Raw genomic sequence first — 22558 nt, forward strand, 5'->3', positions numbered from 1 at the left:
AGAGCTGCTGCAGCCCTCTGAGCATCCCAGTGGCCCTTCTCTGGACATGCTCCAGCACGTCTACATCCTTCTTGTAATGGGTGCTCCAGAACTGGATGCAGTACTCCAAGTGGGGTCTCAGCAGAGTGGAGTAGAGATGGAGAATCACCTCCCTGGCCCTGCTGGCCACACTTCTCCTGCTGCAGCCTGGGATATGGTTGGCTTTCTGGGCTGCAAGTGCACACTGCTGGCACATTGCAAGTGCACAGTGCATGAACATTATTCAGACTAAGAAAAGATTTGCTTTTGTTAATTTGGTGTTTTTGTCTGTGTGTGATTTCTCCCTCTTTTTTTTAAGGATTAAAATACACTGCAGAAATGAGATGCCTTTCTCCCTTATATGGGTGGAGGTGGATTCCAGCTGGGAGCCCCACTGACTTCCCTATAAAATGCTCCTGCGTTGCCCAACTGTTCTTGTGTGTTTCAATTAAAATTTGGCATTGTCAGTTCAGATTTGTTGTAAGTGCAGTTTGGTGGTTTATGGTATGCAGCTGAGTAAGGGAAGGCAAAGCATATGTGTGTGAAAAAGGCATTTAGTTGGAAAGAGGAGTTGAACTGCACTCACTTTCTGCCAGTGCTGCTTTTAAGTGTGTGCTGTTTGGATAGTTCCCCACCGTGGTGCTGTTGCTAACAGAAAGTAGCCCTCTGAGCTGGCATTTTTGATGTTTGCTTCTGGCCACGAGGTACATTTGGTTTGGGTATTTGTTGAAAATCCACATAGTTCTGTCTGCAAATGCATATTTGATCATTTTCTTTCTCCCCCCTCTTTTCTCCTGGGTGTTTTTAATAAAAAGGCCCAGAGCCTTGTTTGGAATTCTAACATAAATGTAGACCTTCAGTCTTGTCGTGAAGTCTCAGTGGGTAGAAAATGGGGTTTGTGTCTCGATGTATTTTGATGTATGGCATGATGTGACAGGAGCAAAACCTTTGACATGTTGTTGCTAATTGAGTTTTGAAGTTGTGAAGATCCTCACACTTGAAAATGACCTGTTACAGATCTGTGATGTGTACTGAATTGACATGCCAGGGCTGGTTGGTTTGCTTTGGGTTCTGCCTTTATGTTAGGGAACAGATTTGATACATTCCCAGAATCACACAATGGTGGGCATTGGAAGGGACTTCTGGAGATCATCTTGTCCAAGCCCCATGCTAAAGCAGGGTCACTCTGCAGGTGGGTTTGGAATCTGTCCAGAGAAGGAGACCCTACCTGTTCCAGGGCTCTGTTGCCTTCAAAGGAAAGTAGTTTTGCCTCATGTTGAGATGGAACCTCCTGCATTCTGCTTTGTGCCTTTTGCCCCTTGTCCTGTCACTGGGCACCACTGGAGAGCCTGGCCCCATCCTCCTGACACCCACTTTTTAGATATTGATAAATCTTATCAATCTGTTCTTCTCCAGATTAAACAGTCCCAGGTCTTTCAGCTATTCCTTTTCACAGAGATGCTTCAGTCCTCTGGGCCTCTTTCTGGCTTCTGCTGGACTCTCCAGTAGTTCCTTGTCTCTTTTGAACTGGGAAGCCCAAAACTGGACACAGTACTCCAGATGGGGCCTTGCTAGGACAGAGTAGATGTGGAGCTTAACTTTCTTTGACCTGTTGGCCACACTCTTCTTAATGCACCCTAAGATACCATTGGGGTTCTTGGCTACAAGGGCGCGCTGCTGGATCATTGCTTTGGTCGCATTGGTCACATTTTTGACCACAGTTTACTTTGAGTACATTACTTTGGTTGCTTTTTCTTGCATGTTAATCAAAACCAAACAATACCAACAAAATCAGTGAGTGTTTAGCTGTAAGAGCTCAGAAAAGTCAGAAACAGTCAGACTTGTGTGTGGTTCCTTGGGATGTTGTCCCATTGGTGACAGCAGTCTTTACTGTTTACCTGCTGTTCTGGAATGTGAGAGGACACAGAAGTGACCTCCAAGGCATGGGACACATATCCTTATGAACTGGAGGTGGGACCATTGCTGAGTGGGAGACTCCAGCCTACCTGTGGGTCCTGGGATGACTATCCTTCCTCAGAAAGGTCCTTTGTCACCTTCACATTTCCTGAGGTCAGTGGTTTGAAGTGCTGCACATCCTTACAGGAATGTCATGGATCTGATGGAGTCCAGTGAAGGGCCACGAAAATGATCAGGGGATTGGAACACCTCTGCTACAAAGATAGGCTGAGGGAGCTGGGATTGTTCAGCCTGGAGAAGAGGAGGCTCCAGGGAGACCTAATAGCAGCCTTCCAGTGCCTGAAGTGGGGTTACAAGAAGCATGGAGAGAGACAGTTTACAAAGGCCTGTCATGGTAGGATGAGAGGCAATGCCTTCAAACTAAAGAAGAATGGGTTTAGCTTGGGTGTTAGGAACAGGCTTTTTATTATGAGGGTGGTGGAACACTGGAACAGGTTGCTCAGGGAAGTGGTGGAGGTATTCAAAGTGAGGTTCACAGGGCTCTGGGCAACCTGATTTAGTTGAGGATGCCCCTGCTGACTGCAGAGGAGGTTGGACTGGATGATCTTTGGGGTCTCTTCCAACCCAAACCGTTGTATAATTGTTACAGAAAGCAAGGGCTGCTGCAGGATCAGCAGAGAGCCCCACAGGTTTTGCAGTGGAAAGGGACATGGAGCACAGATCTTGAGTTTGATGGTAATTAACTTTGAGCAGGGCACCGACAGCTTTGGCACATTGAGAAGTGTTTTAAAATCAAGGTTTCAGTTTGTTTCTGAGAAATTCTGTAGTTAACCCAGTTTCTGCTCTTGCTGCATGAGTGACTGGGTACCATATGATGAACTGTGTTATATAAGATGCTCAAATTGTTGATCCAAAATTCTAGCTGTTTAACTCTTCTGGGATCTGAGTGTTTCTTGTTTTATTTTTGTCCTATTTTCTCTTTTCAGTATTTGAAGTGTTGATATGAAGCCCTTTTCTGCCAGCGCTGTTAGCAGAAAGAACTTATGTACACCCATCTGCCTGTTCCTTGGGCATGGCAATGGGTTGTGCTGTCAGGAGCTTTTAACTATGTGATCTGTAGATCAATACAGGTGGGGCTTTCCCTGCTTTCCCCTCTGTTTCCTCTAAATAGGTTAATATCTTGCAGCAGGATATGGTGGGAATAAGAATCATCCAGCATCCTTGATTCCAGCTGCTTCCTCAACAGCCAAAACCAGCATTTTATTTGGCTGAGCTTTGCTGTCTCTTGAACATTCTGAGAGGAAGACAGTTTCTCCCCTTCCATGCATCTTTCCTGCCCAGATGTTTAGCTGTTTATTGTATTTTATTAATAGGTCCAACACTTTCTTAGCTGTAGGGCAGCAGTGCAGAAGGCAGATGCTGCCATTCCAAATGCTGCCCTTACAGAACATGCCAGGATGGTGAAAGCTTAATTATCAAAGGCACAAAGTAAGACTCTGGTGACGTTTTTCACTTGTTAAAAAAGAAATAGAAAGAAAGCCAAAAAATAGTCTTTGTTTTTATGGTAAGACTGATGAAAGGTTAGCAGCTGGGAAATACAAAGCTGCAGCTCTGTGGCTGAGCTTGAAAGATAATGATTGTTCATCTGCAGGCATCACAGAATCCGAGAATGCCTTTGCTTGGAAGAAACCTTTAAGATCATGGTGTGTGGCTGTTAACCTAGCTCTGCCAACTCAGTGAAAAACCAGGTCCCTTACCACCCTGGTCAGCCTGTTCCAGGGTTTGGCAGCCATTTCAGGGAAGATATTTTTCCTAAGATTCAACCTAAACTTCCCCTGGTGCAGGTTAAAGCTGTTTGTGCTTATTCTATCACTTGGTATTGAGAGAAGACACCAACCCCCTTCTTGCCTCAATGTCCTTTCAGGTAGCTGTAGAGAGCAAGAAGCTCTTCCTTCATCCTCCTTTGCTCCACACTAAACAGCCCCAGTTCCCTCAGCTGCTTCTCATCAGACTTGTGCTCTAGACCCTTCACCAGATCATTGTTTTCTTCTAAGAAAAGATCACAGGATCACAGGATGTTAGAGGTTGGAAAGGACCCAAGGAGATCATCAAGTCCAACCTCCCTGCCAAAGCAGGACCATACAGTCTATGAAGGTGTTCTAGGCCAGATTGGATGAGGCCTTGAGCAACGTGGTCTGGTGGAAGATGTCCCTTCCTACGGTGGGAGGTTGGAACTAGATGACCTTCAGATCTTTTTCAACCCAAACCCTTCTGTGAACCTTTGATTCATACCTATCTATTACCTATATATATTCTGATCTCCGAGATTAGAAATGCTTCCCAAACTGCAGCTGAAGCGAGCAAGTCCAAATCCTATTCTTGTATCCATACTAAACAAGAGCTCAGCTAAGGGAATTTCACAGATTTTACTGATAGCAGCATAACTTTCCATGCCTTTTTGCAGTTTGTTTATGTAAAAAGCTCTCCTTCAAGGGCATGAGAAAAACAGCCTCATTGCTTTTGTATGTTGAGTAATGAGGGATTTGAGAGAGCGAACAGTGGAAGTCTGGAAAATGAGATTTAGCTGATCACCTCAGGATGCTGCTTCCCAGCTGTGCTCTCCCTTGAATTTTGTGAGTTTTGTAAATTGTTTTTCAGCAGATTTTTTACATTTTTTTTTTAGAAAGCCAGACTAATGGGAGGATATGTAGTGTTGGTGTTGCCTGGAAATAGTCGCTAGGCTTTTGCTTAGTTGAAAGAGTTTTGCCATGCTGAGACAGTTGGTCTGGATTTGCAGAATGATACTCACCTGAGAACAAAATCAAATTGATCATAGAATCATAGAATCAACCAGGTTGGAAGGGACCTCCAAGCTCGTTCAGTCCAACCTAGCACCCAGCCCTATCCAATCAACCAGACCATGGCACTAAGTGCCTCAGCCAGGCTTTTCTGGAACACCTCCAGGGATGGTGACTCCACCACCTCCCTGGGCAGCCCATTCCAATGCCAATCACTCTCTCTGACAACAACTTCCTCCTAACATCCAGCCTAGACCTCCCCTGGCACAACTTGAGACTGTGTCCCCCTGTTCTGTTGCTGGTTGCCTGGCAGAAGAGACCAACCCCACCTGGCTACAGCCTCCCTTCAGGTAGTTGTAGAGAGCAATGAGCCTCCTCTTCTGCAGGCTGCACACCCCCAGCTCCCTCAGCCTCTCCTCATAGGGCTGTGTTCCAGGCCTCTCAAGATTCTGCTTTAGCCTTTTCTCTCTGTTTTACTGGTAGCATCTCTGGTTGCATCGAGCTCAAAGGAAGCATCCAAGGTCATCTTGCCCAACCTCCCTGCAGTTAGTAGGGACACCTCCAACTAGATCAGACTGCCCAGGATCACATCGAGTCTGATCTTGGTCTTTACCACTTCTCTGCCAGGATTTCACTACCTTCAGTGTAAAAATTGTCTGCTTCATTTCTCATCTAAATCTTCCTCTTTTAGTTTAAAAGCATCACCCCATATCCTGTTAAAAGGTCTATTTACATCTTTCTCATAGGCTACTTTAAGTACAGAAATGATACAATAAGGTCTTGGATACAATAAGGTCTTCTTGAAAGCTGCATTTCTCCTGGCTGAACAAGCCCAACGTTCTCAGCCTTTCTTTATGGGGAAGGAGATGCATCTCTCTGTTGTTATGGCCTCCTCATGACCCAGTCCAACAGAGCTGTGCCTTTCCTCTGCTGGAGACTCCAGAGCTGGTTACACCTCTGCAGCAGGTGGGGTCTCACCAGAGTGGAGTGCAGGTGGAGTGATGTGCACTTGGAAGATGAAGAGCTTGTAAACAATGTACACTGCTTGTGTGTGTGTGGGGAGGGTGAGTTCTCAGAATGAGGCAAAGGAAGCCAGAAGAAACGTTTTCTTGAAGCAGCAATGAGTTGCTGTGGGAGAGGAGAGATCCATGTCTCTCTCTCACCTTATGCTTGGTTCTGCACTGATCATGTTCTTGACAGTGGCCAAGTTGTGTTCTCCTCCAGTGTTTCCTCTTTGCTCACATGTCCTGCATGGCACAGCAGTCAAACCACTAAGTACCTGATCCTGCTGCTGCTTATCAGAGTGGTCAGGTTCTGCAGCTATGACTTGTAACCATGATTTTCCCAGCGGTGTGCAGTGATGCTAACTGCCCTTTGGAGTGTGGCTGGGTGTTGGGTGCTCAAAGTCTTGCCGAGATGTGCAGAATCCCCTGGGCTTCTGTGAACTCCTCATTTCTCATACAATTCTCAGGAACACCTGTCAGAAATGTGTCATCTTCAGTCTTCTCAGTTTCAGTGATGCTTGTATCAAATTCAAGTACTGACCTTATGGTGCTTTGGAAAGAGAGATTAATTAGACTGGATGCTGCTTCTGCTACTTTTTCTGTGTTATTTTGGCAAATAAAATTCAGAGCTGAGGTTTTTCTTGCCCTGGTCAGGTTCATGGAGCAGCATGATTAATGGTTTCTCTGGACAGCTTCTGGTAATTATTGTTTTGTTAATGCCCAGAAACAAACAATGCAATCTTCTCGTACAGTTTCTCCCAATAATTGTCTCATCCAAACCCAAGAGCTTGTTGTGGAGGTCCTTAGTAAGCTTTTCCACTGGGGTTTCACTGCATCCTGGCAGCACAGCTATGGGAAAATGTATGGCCCCTGAGTTTGTTCGTAGCGATAGAAAATAGAGGACCCAAATGAATTACTTCACTTAGCAAGATTAATGGGAGGAAATGTGGCTTGCTCCTTTGTGTTATCAGTTATTTATAGGAGTTCTTCAAGTGCAGTAAACACTCCTTTGCTATCTGATTACCAGAGGCTTGAAGCTACTAAGCAGACTGATTTTGTATCATTGCTTCAGTTTGTTGGTTTGTTCCAAAAAGAAATGAACAAAGAGGAGGAGAGGAAGATGAAGAAATGTCTGTACTAAAATGTTCATCCTTTGTTTTCCAAAGTGCACCTTGTCTGTAGTGGATTTTGCAGCCTGGGCTCACATTGGTGTTGAGGATGCATTTTGGTTTATGAAACATTTTCTTAAGAGGCTAGGAAAAACAGTGCTGGATTTTGGCCATATACCCTCTTCTCAAGACCCATTTGCTGCTTTAAGTAGTGCAGGAAGACCACACCTTGCTTTAGGATCATAGAACAGAATCATAGAATCAATCAGGTTTGGAAGGGACCAGAGGGATCGTCTAGTTCCATCCCACCTGCCATGGGCAGGGACACTCTACTGTAGATCAGGCTGGCCAGAACTTCATCCAGCCTGGTCTTAAACATCTCCAGGCATGGGGCCTCAACCACCTCCCTGGGCAGCCCATTCCAGGCTCTCACCACTCTCATGCTGAACAACTTCCTCCTCATGCTCAGTCTCAATCTCCCCACCTCCAGCTTTGCTCTGTAAGTTGGTTGTTCTCTGATTGCTTCAATTCAGGGAGTGCTGTAACAAAAACAACACCAAAAGAACAAAAAGCTTGGACACTATCCCTAGACAAGCTGAATAGTGTTTGGATGAATGTGTAGGAATGTCATTGTGCAATGTAACTGCACATAGGAACTCATTTTGTGTGTCACTGAAAGGCACCAAGAAAGTGAGATACAGCAGCTGCTTCCGAAGTCACAGCTGACCTCTACAGATCTTGAATGTAGAGAGTGGAAACAAGTTCTGTGCGTGTGTGTGTGAGAAGGATGTGACTAGATCAATGTATTTTCAGCATCTGGTTTTCAGTTTGGTTGGTGGATGGTCTCCTGTGACATTTGCTTGAGTTTTTGAAGTGGCCTGTCAGTTATGAGAACCAGGATTCACTCAGCCCTAGGACACTTGTATCTTGGAAGGAAGGTGAAATTATAGGTGGAAGCAAATCATGGAATCATAGAATGGCTTAGGTTGGAAGGGACCTTAGAGGTCATCTACTCCAACCTCCCCACCATGAACAGGGATGCCTGTCATTTAGACTTGGTAGCTCAAGGCCTCATCTAACCTGGCCTTGAACACCTTAAAGGAGAGGGCATCTACAACCACTCTGGGCAGCTTAATCCAAAGTCTCACCACTCTCATACTAAACAACTTTGTAAGATCAAGTCTAAACCTACTCTCCCTCAGCTTACAACCATTCCTCTTCTCCTAGGCAACCAGCAATAGAACAAGGGGACACAGTCTCAAGTTGTGCCAGGGTAGGTAAAGGCTGGATATTAGGAAAAAGTTCTTCACAGAGAGAGTGATTGGCATTGGAATGGGCTGCCCAGGGAGGTGGTGGAGGCACCGTCTGTGGGGGTCTTCAAGAAAAGCCTGGCTGAGGCACTTAGTGCCATGGTCTAGTTGATTGGATAGGGCAGGGTGATAGGTTGGACTGGATGATCTTGGAGGTCCCTTCCAACCTGGTTGATTCTATGATTCTATGATTCCCCTTTGTCCTATCATAACTTACCCTTATGGAGAGTCTCTCTCCAGCTTTCCTGTGGCATCCCTACAGGTATTGGAAGGCAGCTCAAAGGTGACCCCAGAGTTGTCTCTTCTCCAGGCTGAATAACCTCATCTCCCTCAGCCTATCTTCATAGCAGAGGTGCTCCAGCCCTTGGATCATCCTTGTAGCCCTCCTCTGGATGTGCTCCAACAGTTCCACGTCCTTCCTATGATGGGGACATCAGAGCTGGACACAGTGTTTGAGGTGGGGTGTAAAAAGAGCAGAGTAAAGGGATGGGACAGTAGAACACAGGTCTCATAAAGACATAGATAGAAGTGGTGGATATTAATATCTGGTTCAGAAGTTTCTGTGAGAAGCAGAACCAAAGCCTGGAAAATGGTGAATCTGAAAGGAGTGAAGAGGTGAGCTGTATGTGTGCCTCCATGCTTCAGTTTAAATAGCTTTAGCAGCTGCAAAAGATACTCTCTTTTCAAACACCATTTCACAGCAACACAATGTTGGAAGTGTTTTTCCAGTCAGAAACTCCAAATCTGTGCTGCCTTAACTTAGGGCAAGTACAGGCCTCACTTCATCCAAGTGTGTAAGCACAGGGGTAGTTCAGTGCTTGTCCTGACTTCACTCAGGTGAAGTCTTTTCCATTAAAGTGGAGGCATGCTGAAGTCTCCTGTTGAGCTGGAGTCTCACTGCTGGCTCAGCCACCATGGCTTCTGTCCTGCTTTCCACCACGGAGTGGGTCAGGGACTTGCCAGAGGGCTGTGATCTCTGCAGGGACCACAGACAGAGCAGCTCTCTGCCCTTCTACACTTCCTGCACCTGGGAGCTAGCAGTGGTTAAGGCAATGGAACCCCTTCCTTATGAGGACAGGCTAAGGGAGCTGGAGGAGGCATAGGTGACCTCAGTCATGTTTATCAATATGTGCAGGCTGAGTGCCAAGTGGGTGAGGCCAGGCTCTGCTTGGTGATGCCTAATGACAGGACAAGGGGCAGTGGGTGGAAGCTGAGGCAAGTTCCATGTGAGTGAGGAAAATGTTTTTCACCCTGAGGGTGACAGAGCACTGGAACAGGCTGCCCAGGGGGTTGTGGAGTCTCCCTCTCTGGAGAGATTCAAGACCCACCTGGATGTGTTCCTGTGTGATGTCCTGTGGGTGATCCTGCTCTGTCAGGGGCATTGGACTGGATGATCTTCTGAGGTCCCTTCCAGCCTCTAACATTCTGTGAAATGCAAGCAGTGAGTTGTTCCCTTAATGAAGCTAAATTAAACTGCAGTTCCCAAGCCCTTCAGTGGCTTTCTGCACAATGTAAACGTGTGGGCTTGTGTGACAGATGCTCCTGTTAGGAAATTTGTTAAACACCTTGGTGAAACCCTGTCTTTTGGGTTGTCTTCTGCCAAAGGCTATCACAGGAAACACTTCCCATGGCCGTAACCCTTCTGACAACACATCCAGTGAGTTCCTAAAGCCTGTGTGGGAACCAGCAGCACATGGCCAAGGAAGGAGATTGTATATAGAGTGAAAGGAAATGGAAGAAACAAACAAAACCCTCAAGCTGCAGCATTTTCATGTCAGCTGGTGCTTTTGGGTTGTTCAAGACTTTACAGAGCCTTGGAAAAAGCAGTTTCACTTCTTCTTTCAGTGCAAGTTCCTCCAGGCTTGGTCCTGACTGGTGATTGCTCAATAGTTCATAAACTGTAGACATTATTGCAGGATTTAATGACTCTTCCTGTCTGCTTTCTGTCTCAGATGCTTTTTTACAATGGCCTGTTCATACTGTGTCTGCAAAGAGAAAGAGCAGGTTGGCTAGATCATAGAATCATAGAATCAACCAGGTTGGAAGAGACCTCCAAGATCAGCCAGTCCAACCTATCCCCCAGCCCTAGCCAGTCAACTAGACCATGGCACTAAGTGACTCATCCAGGCTTTGCTTGAACACCTCCAGGGAGGGTAACTCCAGCACCTCCCTGGGCATTCCAATGGCAAATCACTCTCTCTCTGAAGAACTTCCTCCTAATATCCTCCCAGTGTAGAATCATAGAAAAGTTTGGATTGGAAGAGGCCTTTAAAGGTCCAAACCCCCTGCAGTGAACAGGGATATCTTCAACTTCATCAGGGTACTCAGAGTCTAATCCAGCCTGACCTGGGATGTTTCCAGGGATGGGACATCTGCAGTCCACCACCTCTCTGAGAAACTTTGCTAGGGTTTCATCACCCTCAGTGTACAAAAATTTCTGCCTTATTTCCAGGTGACATATTCCCTGTTTTGGTTTCAAACCATAACCCCTTGTCCTGTCAAAACAGACCCTGATAAAAAGTCTGTCCTCAACTCTCATATAGATCCCCTTTAAGTATTGGAAGGTCACAAGAAGGTCTCCCTGAAGCCTTCTCCAGGCTGAATAACCCCAACTCTCTCAGCCTGTCCTCATAGAAGTGCTCTCTAATAAGTGTTGTCCTCCTCTGTACCCACTCCAATAGGTCCATCTCTTTCCTGTGCTGAGGACTCCAGAGCCAGTTCCAGCACTGCAGGTGGGGTCTCAGCAGAACAGAGGTGGGGTGGTAGAATCCCCTCCCTCCACCTGCTGCCCACACTGCTATGGATGCAAGTGCAGGATACAATTGGCTTCTGGGCTGTAACTGCACATTTTTGACTCACATCCAGCCTCTAATCCACCTCAGAACATGTAACCAACATAAGGTGTTAGTCAAAATAGAATCATAGAATCATAGATTCAGCCAGGTTGGAAGAGACCTCCAAGATCATCCAGTCCAACCTATCACCCAGCCCTATCCAGTCAACCAGACCATGGCACTAAGTGCCTCAGCCAGGCTTTTCTGGAACACCTCCAGGGATGGTGCCTCCACCACCTCCCTGGGCAGCCCATTCCAATGCCAATCACTCTCTCTGGGAAGAACTTCCTCTTAACATTCAGCCTATACTTCCCCCAGCACAACTTAAGACTCTGTCCGCTTGTTCTATTGGTGGTTGCCTGGCAGAAGAGACCAGCCCCACCTGGCTACAGCTTCCCCTCAGGTAGTTGTAGAGAGCAATGAGGTCACCCCTGAGCCTCCTCTTTTCCAGGCTAAACACCCCCAGCTCCCTCAGCCTTTCCTCATAGGATTTGTATTCCAGGCCTCTCACCAGCCTTGTTACCCTTCTCTGGATACGTTCCAGCACCACAACATTCCTCTTGAATTGAGGAGCCCAGAACTGGACACAGCACTCAAGGTGTGTCCTGACCAGTGTTGAGTACAGGGGCAGAATAACCTCCCTTGTCCTGCTGGCCACACTGCCTCTGATCTAGGCCAGGATGCCATTGGCTCTCCTGCCCACCTGGGCACACTGCTGGCTCATGTTCAGCTTCTATCTACCAGTACCCCCAGGTCCCTTTCTTCCTAGCTGCTCTCAGCCACTCTGTTTGCAGTTTTTCTTGGTGTTCAGATGGTGATGTCTTTCCCAGAACCAAACCTGAGGAATGTTTAGAGAGTATGAACAAATAGATTTGGTTTTTCTCTAGATAGTCAATCACATAAGCACATAGTAGCTGAAAGTCTTTCTAGCACAGCTATGTATTTATAAAACACAGTGTTTTGCTTTCATTTACTTCTGGGACTCGTATAACACTACAGAAGAGGAATGAAAGCAGAAGTAGAAGCAGAGTTCCTGTTGCAATTGGAAAGGAGGTAGCAGATGGAGCAAAGAGGAAATTCCTAGGCTTTCTAAGTCTGCATGTTCTTGTTGCTGTCTGATGAGTGTCATGGGATGTATTCCCACTGAGGTTTGGGCAGGTTGTGAGGAATGCAATAATTACATCACAGATCACACCTCACTGTAGTTTGATCACTATTATTTACTTTTCACCCTGGTTTTCAGATATGGGCTTTAAGTTTTGTTCCTCTGAGCAGGTTGATTTACCATAAGCAATTCTGGGTGCAACTCCTGGGGTTGTTTAGCCTGGGAAAGAGGAGGCTCAGGGGTGATCTCATTGCTGTCTACAACTACCTGAAGGGAGATTGTATTCAGGTGGGGGTTGGTCTCTTCTCCCAGGCAATCAGCAACAGAACAAGGGGACACAGTCTCAAGTTGTGCCAGGGGAGGTCTAGGTTAGATGTTAGGAGGAAGTTCCTTACAGAGAGAGAGAGATTGGCATTGGGATGGGCTTCCCAGGGAGGTGGTGGAGTTGCCATCCCTGGAGGTGTTAAAGAAGAACCTGGCTGAGGCACTTAGTGCCATGGTCTGGTTGATTTGCTAGGTCTGGATGCTAGGTTGGACTGGCTGATCTTGGAGGTCTCTTCCAACCTGCTTGATTCTATGATTCTAAGAGCAAGGAGGGATTTGGAGGCCATGTCATATGAGGAGTGGCTGAGGGAGCTGGGGTTGTTTAGTCTGGAGAAGGGAAGGCTAAAGGCAAATCTAATTGGATTCGACAACTCCCTGAAAGGAGGTTGGGTTGAGGCTGGTGTTAGGCTGTTCTCCCATGTAACTAGCAATAGGACAAGAGGATATGATCTTAAGTTGTGCCAGGGGAAGTTTAGGGTTGGACATTAGGAAAAAATTCTTTCCTGAAAAGAGTGAGGAAGCACTGGGACAGGCTGCCCAGGGAGGTGGTGGAGTCGCAGTCCCTGGCGGTGTCCAGGAAGTGTGGAGATGTGGTGCTGCGGGGTGCAGTTTAGTGCTCGTGGTTGCTGGGTTACAGTTGAACTTGGGGATGTTAAAGGTCCTTTCCATCCTTGATTCTCTGATTTCTGCAGTGCACTGCAGAAAGGATAAAGTTTTCTCACTCTTGACTGGAGTGAGCTGAACCACACTGAGGCGTCAGAGGTCCCAACGCATTCAGTGGATGCCAACGTGCCAGTCTGTTAGGAAACAAACACAAACCTCTCTTCTAACATTAATTCAGCTTTAATGGAAACATTCAGAATCATGTAAAGTAGCATGGGAGGTGAGAATATCAGGTGTCCCTCAGCACCCATCTTTTTCATCCCTCCAGGAGTGGTGGCTCCATTGCTTCTCTGGGCAGCTTGTTCTAGGGCTTGTCAACCCTGTTAGGGAAGAAACTTTCCCTAATGTCCAGCCTAAAGCTCATCTGTCACAACTTGAGGCTGCTGCTTCTTGTCCTGACAAGCACCCATTGTAGCTCTCTGTGCTGTTAGAAATGGAATTCTCCATTTTCCTGGTTTGCAGTGGTATTGGCTGGGCTGTTTTGTTATCTTCATCTAAATGCATTCAAAATCAGGGCAACCTGAAATTGTTGTGCTGATATGGCTGATAAAAGGTCTGTCTCTTGAAAATACTCATTAAATAGTCTGATTTGCCTTAAGGGTGAAGCATTTTCTAAGTACCAAACATGGTTTTGAGTTATGAAGAGAGCAGGCAAGTGCTGAGCACTGCACAGGCTTGTCCTGTCAGTTGCCTCTCGGTTTGTCGTCCGCCAAGGGAGAAGAGTGTTTTTGCAGTGATAGAAAATGCTCACTTAGGCCAATCAAGGCATATCAGTATCTTCTTTCACTTGAGTCCTTCAGGGAGGACTTAAACCTGCTGCAGTGCACTGCCTTTTAAATTCTCAGGTGTGAATGAACTCTGCAAAGTGTTTGAGTGCATTAAAATTACATCTTTCTCTCTGAAGAAGCAGTGGTTACCGTCAGTGCCTGTGTTGCAGAGTGTCTTCAGCACCCTTAGGTTCTTACTTTAAAAGAAAAGTTGAGGATGTGGAAAATTAATTCTCTTACTAAAAGTTTTTTTTTTTTTTCCCAAAAATCAAGAGTTTTCAGAATCAAAACTTTGTGAGATCTTTGCAAAAGATACAATAATAAGAGAATTTGCCTGGATGCTGAAGCATTCGTTCACATCTCTACAGCATCTCCTAAGCTGGAGAGAGAAATTGAAATGCTAAAGATAGAAGACATCAAAATTGTGGATTTATAAACCAAAATCAAAAGTTCTAAAGCCAAAAATGTGAATGCAAATATGGACCTGCTCTTACAAATATAGAAGACACTCAGGCCTCTAGAGAAGCTTGGGAAATGACTGCAGCATCCATCTGTAGTCATTAAAGAATAGTCAGCACGGTGTTTAGAGCCCAAGTAAATACATGCTGCAGTGTGTGGCTATTATACTTGTTGGGTTATGTGTATTTTAGAGTAAAATAACCTCATGTAAAATGGTTCTTAGCTGTGTAGAGCACTTTGAAGTGCTGAAAAAGCATCTTGAGGCTGTTACTCAGCAATATTTTATTCCGAAACAATAGCATCTTGAACACCACTCTACAATTTTTAGTGCAGCTTTTTCTGATAGAAGATAGTACATGTAAAGTGTGGTTTGATTTCTTCCCCACCTCCCCAGTTTCTACATTCTCCTCTAAGGTGAGATTTTTGGGTAGGACATGAGGAAGAGATCTTAAATCCCAGGCACGCTGGAACGTGGCAGGGCCAGCAGTGGAAAGCTGTGGGGAGCCTGGGTCTGCTTGCATGCAGCAGATTTCTAGTGGAGAGCTCTGTCTGGCCCCTCTGGAAAACACCAGAGGTCCTGTTGGGCTGGTGGAGATCCTATTGAAAGCCTGGCTTATGCTGGAAGACTGCAGGGCTACTAGCTAGACCAGTGGGAAGTCCCTTCAAAGCCATGGATCCTCTGTAAGACCACAGATGGACTCTGGAGGGACCTTAGAGCTGCCTTCAAGTACCTGAAGGGCTCCTAGAGGAAGGCTGGAGAGTAACTTTTCATAAGTGTCTAGCAATAGCACCAGGGGAATGCTTTTTATCTGAGGGAGGGTAGGATCAGACTGGATTTTAGGAAGAAGCTCTTCAGTAGGAGGGTGATGAGACTCTGCAATAGGCTGCCTGGGATGCCTTGTCCCTGGAGCTGTTCAAGGCCAGGTTGAATGAGGCCTTGAGCAGCCAGGTCTGGTTGTGAGGCATCCCTGCCCGTGGCTGGGGGTTTGGAGTAGATAATCTCTGAGGTCCCTTCCAACCCAAGCCTTTCTGTGACTCTGTGATCTGTTCTGTAACCTTATTTGTGCTGAACATGAGTCACTGAATACAAGCAGCTGATCAGTCTGTCCTCTGCTGTGCTTTGAGACACAAATATCTGGCACAAAAAAAGTGAGGGGAAAAGCTGCAGCATCAGTAAGATGAAAGGTTTGGTTTTGGTAGCTTTCATTCAGTGTACTCATAGGAGAATGGTGACCATTAGGTTGCAGTGGCACACCTGAGGAGCAATCCCTTTTGTCTCCCAAGAGCAGGCCCGAAGGAAGGCTGTCTGGCTCTGTTTTCAGCAGTGCTTGCAGGGCAGAAGCTGTCCCAAGGAGTGTGAGAATCCTCTCTGCAGTTTTGGAGCACCTGGAGTATTAGACTGTATGCACTGGGGTACAAGCTAATCTTTAGGTCTTGCAGGTCAGAGTGAGAAGTGAAGTAGGGCTGGGAGTGATGAGTTCTTCACACTTGCCTGCTGAGCCTGGTCTTAGAATCATGGAATCACTTTGGTTGGAAGAGACCAACCATTAACCCAGGACTGCAAAGTCACCACTAAACCATGTCCCTTAGCATCACCCCTAAATGTTTTTTAAGTCCCTTCAGGGATTCTGGCTCCACCACTTTTCTGTGCAGCCTGTTCCAGGCTTGACAACCCTTTGGGGCAAGAAATTTTTCCTAATATCCAAGTCAAACTTCCCCTGGCACAACCTGAGGCCGTTGCCTCTCATCCTGTTACTTGGGAGAGCAGCCCAACTCTCATCTCACTCCAGCCTTCTCTCAGGGAGCTGTAGGGAACAGGGAGCTCTGCCCTCGGCCTCCTTTTCTCCAGCCTAAACAGCCCCAGTTCCTCCAGCTGCTCCCCATGGCACTTTTTCTCTAGACCCTTCCCCAGCTTCGTTGCCCTTCTTTGGAGAGACTTGAGCACCTCAATGTCCTTCCTATAATGAGGGCCCAACTGTTGTCTGAAGCAGTGGGTGCTGAGACTGACCGTGACACTGGCACCCTCTAATGTATGGGCTGCTCCAGCAGGTGGACCTCGAGTCCAATGCAGTACTGCAGGCCCTGGCTAGCCTCATTAGCTAAAATCCACTTAGTAAATCGTGAGATCATCACAGATGTAGTTTCAGCCTGCCTGTGCCACCGCACTGGGACAGAGCTTGCCAGGTATTACTGCATGAAGGAGCAGGGTGGCTGGGGAGAGAGTGGATTCTCCTCCCAAGTCCTCTTTCTTTCATTCCCTCTTTCCTGACAAAATCTTCTCCCTCAACTCCTACCTGTCTGCTGTTTGCCTTCACTCCATAGAAGCAAGTTTTTAAAGGCTGGATGTGCAGCCTCTCTGGTTTGCTGTGGGTTGCAGAAGCAGTGGGACGAAGCACAGCCTAACCACCTTTCTCTTGTATAGCCTGTGGGCATTACCAAATGTCTGAAGGTACCCAAGTTGCATTATCTGTGTTAGAGCTGAGATTTCAAAGAGATAATTGACAGCACAGACACACAGAGATTTTTAACCTCAGAAGACTCAGAGTGGCACAGAACGTGTCTGCAGCCAGCGCTCTCCTTCCCTGCTCCCGAGAAGAAGGGGAGCAGCTCTGTGAAATGCTAATGATCTCACTGTGGTTTTGAATAGGCTAGACTTGAGAGCCCCGAGTATTTTCCCTTTTCTCTTTTAACTGCAATTTTGTTATTGTATTGCTGCCCCCATCTCTTGCTAAATATGGCTTTTGAAATGTAAATCATTCCATGTTCTCCGAGATGCACATGACACCCTCAGCACTGCTCCTCTTTGCACTTCAAAGAGCTGTGTGGTCACACTTTGCATCTCAGCAAAATCGCAATATTTGCCTTCTGAAGATCTCCTTTAATGTGTACAATCAATCCCTGATAATGTGTTTTGGGTTTTTGTTCCCTGGAGTCTGTTCGTTTTAATGTTGCTACAGGTCATCAGGAAACATAATCTCTTCTTTTTTAATTTCCCAGTGAGCCTGCCCGAGGGGAGAGAGGAACACAAGAGAGGACAGACAAGTGAACAGCAGCATTGGCCGAGCCCTGGCAAGAATGGTGCTGGATGAACAGAGGATTAGAATGGAATTGTGAAAGGGAAGTAAAGTCTTGGCAAGCAATTAGCTTCATTTCCACCTTCATCATGGCCCAAATCCTCTGGCTGGCTGGTTGATGGGACTGTCCGACGCGCCCTGCTTAGCTTCAGTGCAGATCCCCACTGCCTGCCAATCACAAGACCTGGGATCAGGTGGAGACTGGATGGTGCCAAATATGGGAATGGAAAGAAAAATGGACTCTGGCGAGCTAAGATGGAAGTGACTTGAGAGCTCCAAGCTCAGCTGTTGGCTCCAGTAAGGACAGATCAAGGTGGGAATCTCAAGCTTTGCTGGGAGAGCAGTATGCAGGAAGCTGGTTTTCAGGCCACAAATGCTTTCACAGGTAAGGGCTTCTGCTTCACCACCTAGTTCTGGGACAGCTTATTGGAGTTTGGAAAAGAAATTGGAATAGATCCAGGCTGTCATTAGCACCTTGTAGGCACTTTCAGTTTAAATAGTACCTTACAACAGTTGACTTGAGGAACAGTTCAACACTTGTACTGGCAGTGAGTAACAGAGTTGTGTGTATTTCAGGCCCTCCGAAGCAGTTGGTCACAAGGGAAGGTGTAGCTCAGCTTTCCTCATTCAAGTGCTCATTAACAGCCTAACGAGTGGCCTCCTGGGTCAGTGTAAAATCTAGTCTGTTGAGTTGCTCTGGCATTCAGCACAGGAGTTTGATGAGGGCATAGGATGAATGCACTTCCAGTCAGGGGGCTTCTCAGAAATAGGTCAGTGTTGAGCTTTACCTCCTCAGCCACAGCACTGGGCAGAACTTGTCAGGTACCTTGTTGTGCTCTGTCTTGCCCTGCATCATTGGCATGCTGCAGTGCCTGAACTGGCAAAACTGGGCTCTTTCACCTCAGAATTGAGCTCTTACCCTCAGTCGCATGAATTGCCCTGTAGATGGGTTGGAAATAGCCTGAGGATGCTGAAGTGATGTGTCTCTGAGGGAGGCTCCCTCTAGTGTAAAGTCTGCTGGAGTTCAGTCATTTCCCTGCCTGGACTGGTTTCTGATTTGAGAGGTGGGAGAAGGAAATGGGGAACAGAAAATCCTGCTGCTTCATTTCCACATCTGCTGACCAGCTGAAACACTGCAAGAAATGGGTGGAAAATCAGCTGGATATTCCTCTTGCTTTATTTAGTAGGCCTAGATAAGGGGTTAGGACCACAGTGAAAGTTAGTGATGTGCAAGGTGTTTATTTTTCCAGTTCAGTTTTTCTGCCTTTAGAAGAAGTTTGCTGGTTGTATGTATGTATGCATGTGAAAGATTTGCTGTCGTTTAGCTTTAGCTAAAGCTTTAGCCTGGGCTGCTTGCTGTTCAGGAACTCATCCTAGGAAGGGACAGCAAAACTCTTCATTTCCCTGTGGGCAGGCTCCTGCTTTGTCCTTCCCCAAGGCAGACCCAACTTCAGAGGCAGGTTCCAACCTTCTGGCTGCATTGAGGTGGGAGCTCTGTGTCCAGCTCTCTGCAGCAGCACATCGGATTGCAGCAGTAGTGTGGTTCTGAGCTGCCTCTGTTGCCTCTTGATGCTTTGATTCACAGCACAGTTTGTGTGCCTGTCCATGAGGCATGTCTTGAAGGACAGGGAATGGGAGGCATCCATGGAAGATGTGAAGTCTGTGACCACCGTAGGGCCCTCCATGCTTCTACAGCTCCCTGCTGCCATTCTTGTCCTGTCTGTGCATCATCCTCCTCACTGGGTCTCAGCTCATTCCTGGGAGTTTTTACCTCTACTTTGCTCTGCACCAAAATTCCTCCTATGTGCATATCTCTTCCTTACCTGCCCTGCCTTTTGTGTCTCTCTTCTTTTACCTTTACTACCCTTGCAGTATGACATTATTTTCTCTCTAGCTTTACACTCTTCTGCCACAGCATCTGCTGCCTGCTGCTCCTTAGCTCCCAGAAGGCTGGGGATGTTGACACTGTGGTCAGGCTGCTTGGGTGGTGGGATGTCAACAAGCTGGTTAGACCAGAGAGAACTGGCAAATGCTGCTGTATACAATTCAGGGAGCTTAAACTGGAGGACATGGGCAGTGGTCAGATTGTGGTGACAGCCCAGCAGATCCAGACCTGTTCTGCACACTTTGACAGCTTGGTTTCTCATAAAGAATTCTTCAGTGCTTTTGGACTTGCCCTCAGTTAATAAAGGTTTTCAAATCTTAATGGCTGTACTGAAGACTTTTTAAACATCAAGTTAATTTGCACAGTATGTTCAGGAGACTTGTAAAAGGAACAGGTTGAAATATCATTGCTTTAAATGAGGAAAAGGCAAAGACTTCTCTTTCTTCCAACTTGCATCAAATTGATATCCACATTTGCCTTTTTTTCCTCCCTGTTCCTTGCTGGATTTACACAGTGTGTTCAGCAGCAAGCAGTGGGTAGGTGTCTGTTTCTTAGAGAAATTCCTTGGACTGTGCTACACTAAGAGTTGCAATAGAAATGTAGTGGCAGGTGCATGTGGTTGCTCGTCTGATCCTTGCAATGCTGCTCCTTTTGTTTTCTTGGCATGCCAGTTTAGGTGAAAGCAGGAGCTGCTGGCAGCAGAGAGGGCATGACCACATGCAGAAGGGAGGTAATTTGTACAGAAAGAGCTTTGATATCTGAATCCTGTGTCACATCAGCACCGTAGCAGAGGTGCTCCAACCCTCTGATCATTTCTGTGGCCCTTCTCTGGACCTGCTCCATCAGCTCCATGTCCTTCCTGTGTGGAAGGCTCCAGAGCTAGACACAGTACTCCAGGTGAGGTCTTTCCAGTGCAGAGTATGACTGGGATAACAGGAATTTTAGAACAAGTTGGAGCTTATTAAGTTGTCTCTGCAACATAGGGTGAAATAGCTGAAGCAACATCTGAGCAATTAGTGGTTACACTGGAGAACATTTGAAGGACAGTCTGGGTTCAAAACAGCTGTGAAAGAGCAAACACTGCACCTATGCATAAAGTCCCCTATGTCCTTTTTCTCCTTTTTGGAAAACTTACCTTAAATTCTTGGAGGGGGAAAGTTTGAGGCAAATAATCATCTTTTTTTTTTAATAAATAGCCTACAGAGTGTAATATGATGAAGGAATTTGGATGTTGGTTTTTTTTTCCTCCATAAAGTACCTTGTCAGTGGAGCTGAATTTCCCTGTAAGTAGAGAAAGAGTGTGTCTGGATTTTAGGAAGGCTCTTTCTTCTCCAAGGTGAGCACACAGTTGGCTGTGCTCAGAGTAATTACTAATGATTGATAGTCAAACTAGAAGAGATTCTGTCAAGTGGGATTCTGCCCTGGATTGCCTGAAAATATTCAATATTTTAATTAATGGCTTAGATGATAGAATCTGCATGCAAAATTTCCAGATGACACCAACTGGGGAGAGGATGGAAACCCTCTGAGCACGGGATTAGAATTCAAAATGAACAGGGTGTATTGGAGAGCTGATCTAAAATAAATACGATGCAGTTCATCAAGGACAAGTTCTAAATGGTGGTTAGGCAGGAATAATCAGCTGTGCACATCAAAAATGTGGAAGAACTGGAAAGGCAGGAGGTCTGCAGAACACAGATGGGCAGTTGCAAGAGCTCAGAAAATAGCTGTGAATCAACAATACTGTGTCATAAATGTTATGCTAGAATGTATGGACAGGAGTCTGCATGTAAGGCATGCAAAAGAAAGGGACCTGGGGGTGCTGGTAGATAGGAGCTGAAGATGAGCCAGCAGTGTGCCCAGGTGGCCAGGAGAGCTAATGGCATCCTGGCCTGGATCAGGAACAGTGTGGCCAGTGGGACAAGGGAGATTATTCTTCCCCTGTACTCAGCACTGCTCAGGCCACACCTTGAGTCCTGTGTCCAGTTCTGCACTCCTCAATTCAGGAGAGATGTTGAGATACTGGAAGGTGTCCAGAGAAGGGCGACGAAGCTGGTGAGGGGCCTGGAGCACAGCCCTGTGAGGAGAGGCTGAGGGAGCTGGGGGTGTGCAGCCTGGAGGAGGCTCAGGGGTGACCTCATTGCTGTCTACAACTCCCTGAAGGGAGGCTGTAGCCAGGTGGGGGTTGGTCTCTTCTGCCAGGCAACCAGCAACAGAACAAGGGGACAGAGTCTCAAGTTGTGCCAGGGCAGGTCTAGGCTGGGTGTTAGGAGGGAGTTGTTGTCAGAGAGAGTGATTGGCATTGGAATGGGCTGCCCAGGGAGGCGGTGGAGTTGCTGTCCCTGGAGGTGTTGAAGCAAAGCCTGGCTGAGGCACTTAGTGCCATGGTCTGACTGATTGGCCAGGGCTGGGTGCTAGGTTGGACTGGCTGATCTTGGAGGTCTCTTCCAACCTGCTTGATTCTACAAAAATAATTTTTCCACTGTTTCTGCTCTGAGCAGTGCTCTCCAGGCCTCTTGAAAGCATCCAGACAGAGGAAGAGGAAAGGCCAAAAGACCTTGAATACTATGTTCAGTTTTGGGCTCCTCACTACAAGATGCATATTGAGGTGTGGGAGCATGGCCAGAGAAGGGCAACAGAACTGGTGAAGGATCTGGAGAATGAGGACTGAGGAACTGAGGTTGTTTAGGCTGGAGAAAAGGAGGTTGAGGAGAGATCTCATTGCTCTCTACAACTGGTGCTGGGTTGATAATTGGACTCGGTGGTCTTGGATGTCTTTTCCAACCAAAGTCTTTCTGTGATTCTATAGGTCTAGGCAACATGACCCTTGGGATTGAAAAATGTCTAGAATGGAGCTGTCATTCTCAAAGGTTGTCAAGATGCTTTCCCTAGGTTCCCAGAAAGCAGCAGAGGTTGTGCTGGGGCCTGTGTCTGACGCACTGAGCTGCATGGCAAGGTGTGGCCATGGCATGGCTCAGCAGCGCTTTGGTGTGGTGGGCAGTAGGAGCACCTTGCTTGCACACTTCTTAGCTGCTGTGAAGTTCCAGACCTTCTGCCTTGGCCACTCTCAGTGCAGTGCCAGTGGTGGGAACCTGGGCAGCCAAGGTCCACTTGTGAGACTGGCTGCTTGCTTCAGCAGTGTGTGAAGCAGAGTGCTGGCTTAGGAGAGCAGTGTGCCTGCAGTCAGCTCGCTGTCACGGGGCACTGTGTCACACAGGGGCAGCCAAGTTGATGAAAGGATAAGTGGAACGTTGTGGGATGGATTGAGAATCAGTGTGTGAAGCCTCCTAA

At 46.8% G+C, this 22558-nt stretch overlaps 1 protein-coding gene across 3 annotated transcripts in view; it reads left to right on the top strand.

Annotated features, from left to right (window-relative positions):
* LDLRAD4 (low density lipoprotein receptor class A domain containing 4) overlaps positions 1–22558 on the top strand; it is a 368920-nt gene that overhangs the window by 114231 nt on the left and 232131 nt on the right. For all 3 annotated transcript variants that reach the window (XM_064150273.1, XM_064150275.1, XM_064150274.1), the window contains one exon: positions 17306–17767. In XM_064150273.1, the coding sequence (XP_064006343.1) occupies positions 17728–17767 (40 nt within the window). In that variant the 5' untranslated portion in view covers positions 17306–17727. The remainder of the gene's footprint in view (positions 1–17305; positions 17768–22558) is intronic.

The sequence above is a fragment of the Pogoniulus pusillus genome, chromosome 10, assembly GCF_015220805.1.
Source record: "Pogoniulus pusillus isolate bPogPus1 chromosome 10, bPogPus1.pri, whole genome shotgun sequence".
Taxonomy (NCBI): Eukaryota; Metazoa; Chordata; class Aves; order Piciformes; family Lybiidae; genus Pogoniulus; species Pogoniulus pusillus.